General features: G+C 42.9%; 1 protein-coding gene across 1 annotated transcript; it reads left to right on the forward strand.

Annotated features, from left to right (window-relative positions):
• The first annotated feature begins 963 nt into the window (after positions 1 to 963).
• On the forward strand, positions 964 to 7,513 carry LOC115368153 (CD59 glycoprotein-like). Its single transcript, XM_030064154.1, has 4 exons — positions 964 to 1,028; positions 4,699 to 4,776; positions 5,421 to 5,528; positions 6,729 to 7,513. Exons 2-4 carry the CDS (start codon positions 4,722 to 4,724, stop codon positions 6,911 to 6,913), a joined length of 348 nt encoding a protein of 115 aa, XP_029920014.1. The 5' UTR covers positions 964 to 1,028; positions 4,699 to 4,721; the 3' UTR covers positions 6,914 to 7,513.
• Positions 7,514 to 10,000: the final 2,487 nt, after the last annotated feature.

Raw genomic sequence — 10,000 nt, forward strand, 5'->3', positions numbered from 1 at the left:
AACTTCCAGTGAACTTCTGGTGGCTAATGAACTAATTTCCCTGCTAAATTCAAACAGTCGATGTTTTGTTGTTGTTCCTGAGATTGTTAGGCGACTTGGTAACTGTTTGGTCTATGAGACATCAGGACTTCATGTGCTGAAGTGATACTAATTTTATTTATAGGTCATTATTACGGTTGTACAGTTTCTCTGCTTGGCTGCACTTGACTTGACACCGCACTGCATGAACTTTAGTCATGTGACATTTCCTTTTAACCTTTTGGACAAAGCAGGCTCATATCAAGAAATGTTCCCAAGTAGGCATGCCTCCCCTCCCTTTCTCTGCATTGATTTGTAATTTTTATCTCAAGACCACAAGAATTACACCCTGCTTGAAAATTAGGGTATAGATATGGTGATGCTGAGCTGGTGAACTCAGACAGGCTGGAGACAAGAACTGAGGCAAGAGTAGTATTTTTTATTTTGAAGGCAGGGGAGATGGGTTTGCTGAGCCAAACAAAGACCAGAGAGCAGAGTGGACCAGGTCCAGAGCTAAATCCAGAGAAAGGCTGAGCTGAGCCGAGCCAAGCAGAGGATCCAAAGAGCGGAGGGGTGGGTGTCGAACCGAGCTGAGTCCGGGTTGGCGAGCAGGACAGACGAGACGAGATCAGGAGCTGAAGGCAGGGGCCGGAGTCAGAGCAGATGAGAGGAGACACAGGTTCATTTTTGGAGGTTACAGGTAACAAGCAAACTTTTAGGATGCAGGCAAGAACGTCTGGAGGCACAGACAGACAGGCTGGCTGCAGAAACTACAAACTAGCACAGTGAATGTGGCTGAACTGGGTGTATAAAGACATCTTGATTGCTGGGTGAGGTGCAGCTGGTGGTGCTTGGCTCTGACACACCTCCAACACACCTGTCTCCACTCAGACAATCACACACACACACACACACAAACACACACACAGGGAGAGAGAGGGAGAGATTGACTGGAGAAGTGGCTACAAAGTTTCAGGTAGAAGTGGAGGGAGAGGAGCCACATGTGACAGGTATATTGTTTTAAGAGCTCATGACGTGGGAAGAGAGAAGTTTCGGCATACTGTGACCCACTACAGTGCTGAGCTGTGTGTGTGTGTGTGTGTGTGTGTGTGTGTGTGTGTGTGTGTGTGGAGAGGGAGACATGTTTCTTTTGTTAAATGCATTACCAGTGCTTGTAGTATCTAGTATTTGTCAGGGAACCTCAAACGTTCACAGATCTGGTCACCCTACCAAAGTAGTTATCCAGCACCGTGCCCCACTGTCTATGGTAAGACTGGGACAGAATATTTAAATATTGGTATAGTAGATCACGATGATTCCTCTTGTTAGTAATTAGCGATACACTTGTGCCAAGTATCGATATTTGAATTTTCAGCGTCATTTGCACAGACGCACATTTGAGCTCCTATGAGGCGCATTTGTTCCCTGCCTTTAGGTGTTTTAACTGGAACTGTTCTGTCATGTTCATGCTGCAGTTTCTGTGCATATTAAAACACTGAAAAAAACACGACTGATTCTTCCTTCATCATGATGCATCATAGCTGATTATGTTACACTATATCACATATCACAGAATCACCTGTAGTACTACCAGCGTTATATTGTGGTTAAAATATCATAGTGTTGTAGTAGTTTGTAGTACTGAATCCATGCCACTGTCACGCATCTTGACAGTGTTTCCTTTTAAACACATAACAGAAATTGTTGCCCAGGAAGTAGACAGGCACTATATGGCTGAGGTGTGAGCACTGCAGAAGCACCGAGGACACCCCAGTGCATTCTGGGCCCGAACCAGAAGCAAATGAAAGCCCTGGCTCGCCTCATTACGCCCGCCTTGAGCCCGACCACAGACAAGCAGTAATGAGGAGCAGGACAACCAGTCATTAGGCTTAATTGTAGGAATGGGGTAGAGCCGCCATGTGGCTTCCTGGTTGTTATGTTGTAAACCTCAATGAGAAAAAGCTAAACTCCTCCATGGGAAAACCGATACAGAGTTACATGTCAGAAGAGGCTGAATTAAACATGACATGGATCTCATTCTCAAATAAAATGATTGTCCTGATTGCTTAAGATAAAACTTTCAAGGTGCTGTGCCGATGAACTTCAGCGTACGTTATAGCTTAATCTAATCTATTATTCACAGTCAGATCATATCTCGCTCTTCCTCCACCTCTGTGTCTTCTTCTCCCTTCCTATAATATCTTCTTCTCTCTTTTTTGCCCCTGAGCGTTGAGGCTAAAATACATTTTAGAAAAAAAAAAAAGAGCTCTGGATCCATAAAGAAAATTCTCAGAGTGGAAAAACTGTAACATGAACTTTGATTTCACGCTTGTGGTGCGTGCATGTGTGTGTGTGTGTGTGTGTGTGTGTGTGTGTGTGAACTCAGATTTCATGCTTCCAGCAGGCTCTGAAGCTTACAATGATCTGGAGACTGAGAGAGAGCGAGAGCGAGAGCGAGAGAGAGAGAGAGTTAACAGGGAGTGAAGAAGAAAGGAAGAATACTAAACATGAATTCTAGATCATAACAATCACAAACATCCAAACAAAAGCTTCAGTCCTGATTCAGCGTCTGTGATAGCGCTCATTAAGCATCCACACAAGGCCCAGATCATTAGTCAGCATTTTATAATAAAAGCTGTGCTGGCAGTCGCCGGTGAAATGCGGTGAAAGCTGTGGAAATATTTGTCAGAAAATGAACGTCAAAGTGTTTCTCTCTGCGTTTCATCTCTCAGATTCTCTTCGCCCACACACACACATTTTCCTGCGTCACAGTTTTACGATAGGTGCAATTTGTAAAATGCGAGAAAGGCAGACAAATGAGCACTCGCACATCCAAGAAGTTTTTTTTTCCCCTTTCCTCAAGATTGCACTGACAAAATTATGTATCTTGCTTTTAAATCGGCAGAGAGACTATATGGACCTGCGAATCAAAGTTAAAGCGGATAGGGAGAGGAAACCAAATTTTTCGAGGCACACAGGAAGTTGGCAGCAAAGAGGCTGTCTGGCTAACAAGGCCTGTGGTGATCTGTACAAATAAACAGATAAATGATTAATGGCGCCACAGAAGCCAGCATAAAAAACAGATTTGTATTAATTTAAACGTTATAGCTTGTATAAGTGACACAGTGACACATTTAGAGGAGTTTATAGTGCCTTGTTTTGTGTGTGCACTGCAATGTGCTGCAGTCGGTCACACGGCTTTTCCTCCCCTTTGTGCCGTTAAAGGAGTCCATGCTGTTCCAAATCTAATAAAGTTTACATTGATTCATATATAAGCTGATTCTCTCTGGGCTGAAATGCGCTGACTGCTCTTTTCCCTTTGAAGGACAGAGGTATTGCGCGTATCGGACTGTGATGGCAAAAATCCTGGAGCAATAGCACATTACCAGCCGGGTCACACGCACATGGCGCCGCCGTTCAGGCATTGTGAATGTGCCGTGAACCAGAGAATATGCAAATTGAAACCTCGACATCGGTGCGTTACCAGCCTCCCTACCATTAAACACAGAGCGCACACACACACACACATAGACACACGCTCGCACACAAACACACACACTATATTTTCCACCCCACAAACAATGGACCACACACTGTTTAACTTCTTTCCCTTCTCTCTGTCTCGCTCTTTCTTGCTTACTATCCATCTGTTCCTCCTCCCCTCCTCTCTCTGCTTCTGTCTCCCTCCCTCTTTTGCGTTCTCCCACCCCTCGCCTCCTCAAAAAAAAAAAAAAAAAGAGGATGCCAGTTTCTTTTTCCTCTCCTCTTCCCTCTCTGTCTCCTTAGCTCCCTCCTCCCCTGTCTCCGTCCTCTTCTTATTGTAACTTTGGACAATCTGTCAATAAACATCTGTGATTGGGTAACAGTGGTTTTTCCCACAAACGTTAAAGCTTTACTATAATCTCCCCGTATGAAATCAGTTACATATGTCCTGCCTGTCCTCACTTCACCTCGGATGGATAATGTGTCATCTCTCTGCTTCTGCCCCAATCTCTTTTTCTCTCTCTCTCTCACACACACACACACACAGAATTGACCAGGAGTTCAGACATGAATCGTATGTGCGCATAGACTCTGGACCCAAACAAACAGCTTGTTTACTTTTTCTGTCATTGCCGTTATAAAAGGCTTCTTCCTCCTCACACACTCGCACAGACACAGTGCTGTTCTCCGTTCTCCGTTCACAGGTGAGTGTTGCACCACTGGAAGTGCCTTGCAAATAGAAGTTGTGGTGAGCTATAATGAAAAACAGGCTGTTTACCGACTAACTGGCTGAAGCCGGGAGGAAACTCAGCAAGCTGACATATCCGGCTATATGAGCGTGTATATATATTTATATCAAAAGAGTGCCATGATGGGTCTTTTTGGTTTTTTTCGTGTTTTAGTCATAACAACAGCCAAATCGTTAACAGCAAAAAAAGATCCACAAGTGATGACTCCTCTTCCTTTTTACAGAGTTAAAAAAATTCTGGTTTAACTCCCTGCACTTCTAAAATTTGTCTTTTGACAGGTAGCATCACCAAGGTGTTTGATGGAACTGAGCTGTGGAAAAAATACACAAATATTGTGTTAGTGTGGCTAATAGCAGTTTGTGAGAAGAAAAGCCATATATTTTTGCCCTGCATGCAGCCATGACAATATTAAGAATCCTGTGTTTTATTCAGATTTTTTTTCCCTCAGACATTGCAGAACTTTAAATCGTGATGGGGACTTCGGTGGTGTTCTGCCTGGTTGTCAGCTTCGCCCTGTTTGGATTCGGTAGGAAAAATGAGTTGTCTTCATTAATGCCGATTTATTTTTTTGGTGCAGCTCAGTCAAGTTGGGCCAAATCAAAGAGATTACATGTTTAGCAAAGAGACCCCGTCACCAATTATAAGCCTTGGGAACATTTTAGATCAGCTTGTTGTTTGTGTGTGTTAGTGTGACGTGTTTCCATTTCATGTGATGCTGAATCACTATAAATATTCATCAGGAGTCTGTGTTTTTGATTAGTATGTATAATGTCCCAGGATATGGATGTAGTTTGTTATGTAGTTTGCTTTCTGCGCAGTAGCATCATGGTCTGCCGTCTGGTATGAACATTTATGAGAATACCAATGGAGAGACACTCAATACAATATTAATTAGACTCAGTGGATCAAGTTCACATGTTCACCTAGTCTGATGGAGCTTCCCTTTCATATCTGAGGAGCAAAGGTCCACAGAATCTGTCTGTGATTCATCTCTGTGGATCAGCTCCAGAGTTTCACTCACACTGAAGTCACGACAAGAGTTGAATCTCAGAGTTTTGCGGTTCCTGGCTCGGGGAGAAGAGTTCATGCCCGCAAATACTGATTGGACCATCTCAGACTTGAGGAAATAACATGACTAATATGAACTGTGGCCGCTCTCCTCCTCCTCAGGCCGCTCCCTCGAGTGTTACTCCTGCCCCGACGGCTCCTCAGACAGCTGTGAGGTCACGCAGCAGTGTAACCATGGCGACGACACCTGCCTCCGGCTCGAAAGCGCTGGTAATAATAATGCTTTTTTTTTTTTTTTTTTTAAAGACATTTTTTAAAACAATATTGCAAAGTGCTGTGGGGAAGCTTAAAGTACTTAAAGTCACAATAAAGTGGCATTTTGAGAGCATGTTGCTGCTGGGGTGGGCGGGGAGGAGGCGGGAGGCGGCCTGAGAATCTGCACTGACATTACTGGTTAAAATTAAAACTCACACCTGATGGTATGAGATGAAACCTCTTCTAAATGAAATGAATACACAAGAAAAGAAAAAAGCTGCATTTTCCTGCATGTAATGTTAAATAGGCATATTTTATAACAACATATTTGCTGTGTCTTGCGACGCCAAGACATAATAAGTGACACTTTAGTTTGTCGTCTTTGGGCTAAACCATAGTGGAAATGTCCAAGGTGTTTTTGCATTTGGTTCCTTGAGGGTCACAGCGTCCAGTTTCATGCAAACTGGAAATTGTAAACAAAAGTCGTTAGCTTGTTTTCTTGGGCAGAGTTATGTTCACCTGTCATCCCGACTTTTCAGAAGTAATCTGATTCCAGTCCCTGTAATTTTAGTTTAACCGCAATGGACTTGCCTGTGCTCTTGGCTGTAATTTACCTTCTCTGGTGTTCGTATCACTTAATTAAGAACACACGGAGAGACAACTAAATATTAACGTTCAGGCTGTGGTTTATCGCGTTTTGTTATGCTCAGCTTTCTGAGCATGAGGAACTGCTGGCTGTCAGTGCCGACATCTCCTGTCCTCACCAACCTTTGTGCTCTGACATTGTTCCAGGTGGTTGGTTTGGATTATGTACAGGGGGCTCAGGACAGGAACATGCACAAGGGAGGCAAAACAAAATTAAAAGAATGAAAGAAATCAAATAAAAATGATTTACTGAAAAAAAAAAACAGTCATTTGAATTCTTGTGCTTTGCTGCCAGCATGCTGTCTTGATGCATTATACAGAACAGGCCACAAGATGCCTTTGCCCATCGACTATCCATGAATACATACAAGCCAATTCCATTAATAAATAAATAAATAAATTTTACAAAATGCTTGAGGCAAATATATATATAAATACCACACAGGACAAGATGAATAAAAGGACAGAACATGACACTTACAAGACTGTCACTGCACACAACAGACACAAAATGATAAGAAATTGGCTCATAAGACTAATGCCGTCGTTCTCCTGCTGTGTCCCGTTAAGGAAAGACCTATACGAAGTGTATGAGGCTCGCAGACTGTGACTTTGAGGTCCTGGCGGTCAGCTTTAACCTCCGCGGATTCACCTCCTCCTGCTGTCAATCAAACCTGTGCAACGGCGACCCAGAGGAGTCAAAATGGAAAAAATTCAAAAATTTTTTAAGGGAGCTTTGGGATGCTCTGAAATAAGAAATACATTCATCAGTGGCCAGAGTGAAGAAAAGTGAAGAAAATCTGGCTACGGTTTCATCACTTTCCATTTTCAGGCAAAAGTTAGGACTAGTTTGGAGATATCTACACTTACTCTTACACTTGGCAGGCAGACCATGCTGGACTCTTCAGTGTTGAATGCTCCTTCAAATAAAGTACTCTGGCTCATAACTCGCTGTAAGATTTGCACTGACCTCATCAACTTTTCAGCTTCATGCCCTGTCTCCACATCTCCACATGAAACAATCATTCATTACTGAGTAAAATAATAATGAAAAGTTAGTTTGGCTGAAGCGTTGCCCAATAAACTCAGTTAATATGTTAGCGTTAATCATGTTGGTGTGGTTTCCCGTAGGCACTACACACACAGGGCTGAGCATGAAGAACACAACACGTTAAAATAAACACCACACAGAGGATTGTAGAGGATTGTCCCACAAAGGGCAGCATCCAGGGCAGTGTCACCAAGCCCTCTGACCACACCCATCTCTGGGACGTCCCACAGCGATGAACGAGTGGTTGAGGTTAGGGTCAGGGTTAGGGTTAGGTTGGAGGTGGGCTTTCCTGGAAAGGGAGAAAGGGAGATACTCCACCTATACAAGAATATCTGAAGCCATCTCCAGGCCCGACAAAGAGGAAAGTGACGGGGGACGATAAGACTTTTCAAAAAAATAAACGCCATTTTAATTAATTTATTTGTATGTTCATTTATTTATTTATGAATTAGAGACTATTAGCAGCTGTTGGTTCAGAGGACACACATTTCATAGATGAATGAAATCTCAAACCATTTTTTTTTTGTCTCTAGTTATGCAGTCGATGAATCATCACACAGCCTCGGTGTTAGTGGGAATGTTCTGAAAGTGTTAAATTGTATGGCGGGTTGTTAATCATGTTTTCAGTAAACGCTGAGCCGTGTAACAGAGACGGTAACAGTCCAGTTAGGTTACGCCTAAATATTTGAAATCAGATTTGATGCGCTTTTTATTGCATTTGCTGTAGCTCTGGTGAGAAGCGTGCTTAGTAAATGCTCGGCACTGCCCCCTGATGCCCAAAGCCATTTACTGCACTCTTTTTGTCCCACTGCAGTCAATGGCAACCAGGGTTTGATTCCAGAAAACGGGACTCCTGGGAATACCCATCCAAACCATATCTCTGTTTTCCGAGAAATACAATATTGGGAAAAATGAACAACTTTTATTTTTTTTTAATGAAAACAACTCCAGCATATTAGAATAGGCCTTTATTTAGAAAACATGTAGGCCTTCAGTGGTGGTGGAGCACACTGAACATTACTGTACATAAAGTGGCATGTTTTTTTTATTTATTTATTTTTATTTTACCACACAATTCAGACCTTCTGGGATTGTGCCATGACTGTTTTGGCCCACTGAATTCACCTGTTGTGGGCTGAAGCGGCTAAACTAGGCGTCTGCCACCCAAATATTTCAAAAGATTACATAAAGAAGATGCAAAGTGTGCTCTGTAAAGCTCTGTGAAGTGGGACTGCTCTTTACCAAGATCACGTCTCATCATTCTTGCAGCTTGTCATTACTGACAGAGTGACTTTAATGACACCAAATTACTTGCTTTAATGAATTTTGCATGTTTATACGATGAAGACCTGCTGCTGTTGTGCGCGGACAGATCGCAGGCAATGAACTCGGCATTTCATATTCCTCACAGCCACAGTGAAGTTCATTCTAATGTTGATTAACGTAGATGGTGTTCTTTTGCCTTAATAATTGTTAATACCAACAAATAATAAACTAAAGTGGCCAGGTGGAGTTATACTTTAAAAAAAAAGTTCAGTTCCTGTCTCACTTTCAGGAAAAAAGATCAATCCCTAATGGCTACCGTTTGGTTTTCTCTCTCTATATATATGTTTACTGTATTTTGCATGTTCAAAACCTGAAATACATACCAGGTTTTAGTAAACCTCTGCCACACAGGCCAATCCAAGAGCTCAGGCGGCACAGGGAACGTCTTCATACTGCACTGCTTAAGTGTACAGTTTGGCAGGGAAGGTTTTTTTTTTTTTTTTTTGAAGATAATTTTATCTCCTTTCATCCTTGTTAGAGAGCACACGGCAGAAAGATACAAGAAATCATAAGAGAGAGAAAGACAAAGGGAGGCAGTGAGCATGAGGGAGGGAAAGATCTAGATGACACAGAGCAGATCCGCAGGTCAAAACCATTGGGCTCTGTTTGTGTCAGAGGGCTACGGCATGAGCCGTGTACTGTCAACGCTGTGTGGATTCAAACCCCTGACCTCATCCGTACACACGGCGAACCTCAGCTCGCTGAACCGCAGCAGCGCCCTGGAAGTAATTTTGGGAGTGAGATCAAAGTCCAGGACTGTATGGACTCTTGCTGCCGCGCTTGAATAATAATTAGAGTTTCTCTGAGTTTCCAAACAAGGTACAGTACTCCCCTTCAGCTGATTGTGGAATAATATGTTGAGAGCAGTAGTGTGTGCGTGTGTGTGTGTGTATGTGTGTGCGTGTGTGTGTGTGTGCATGAGGTGCTGATATGGGGAGGAGGCGGGCTGCAGCAGTAAGTACAATGTCTTAATTTGTTGACTTTAATTAAGAGAAGGACAACATCTGTTTCCTGTTTCCACGTGTGTGCGCTTGGTTCTTTTTCAAGTCCTCACGAGCATAGTGAGGCTACAGTGTGTGCGTGTGTGTGTGTGTGTGTGTGTGTGTGTGTGTGTGTGTGTGTGTGTGTGTGTGTGTGTGTTACAACTCTATCCAGGTGGCCAGGTAATTAAAAACATTTCTCACACTTGATTTTACATCCAAACCTCAACTCTAACATCTGGCCAAGGAAAAGACAGGAGACAGGTGTGCATGCATGTGTGTGTGTGAGTGTGTGTGTGTGTGTGTGTGTGTGTGTGTGTGTGTGTGTGTGTGTGTGTGTGAGAGAGAGAGAGAGAGAGAGAGACTAAACCATGAATCTGTAAGCAAAGGACCATGTTGGATAGCAGCAATGATCCTTGTATTATGTAATCAGATTACAAGACAAGTAAGGCCGGTATACTAACCAAAACCCCCTACAAATTAGA

This window comes from Myripristis murdjan, chromosome 11 (genome assembly GCF_902150065.1).
Source record: "Myripristis murdjan chromosome 11, fMyrMur1.1, whole genome shotgun sequence".
In the NCBI taxonomy this organism is placed as follows: Eukaryota; Metazoa; Chordata; class Actinopteri; order Holocentriformes; family Holocentridae; genus Myripristis; species Myripristis murdjan.

What these genes read in the sequence shown, in the direction of transcription:
- LOC115368153 (XM_030064154.1), top strand. Translation starts at nt 4,722, where the DNA reads ATGGGGACTTCGGTGGTGTTCTGCCTGGTTGTCAGCTTCGCCCTGTTT. An exon ending in CTTCGCCCTGTTTGGATTCG is followed by an intron (nt 4,777 to 5,420) that starts GTAGGAAAAATG and finishes CCTCCTCCTCAG; the next exon opens with GCCGCTCCCTCGAGTGTTAC. An exon ending in CCTCCGGCTCGAAAGCGCTG is followed by an intron (nt 5,529 to 6,728) that starts GTAATAATAATG and finishes TGTCCCGTTAAG; the next exon opens with GAAAGACCTATACGAAGTGT.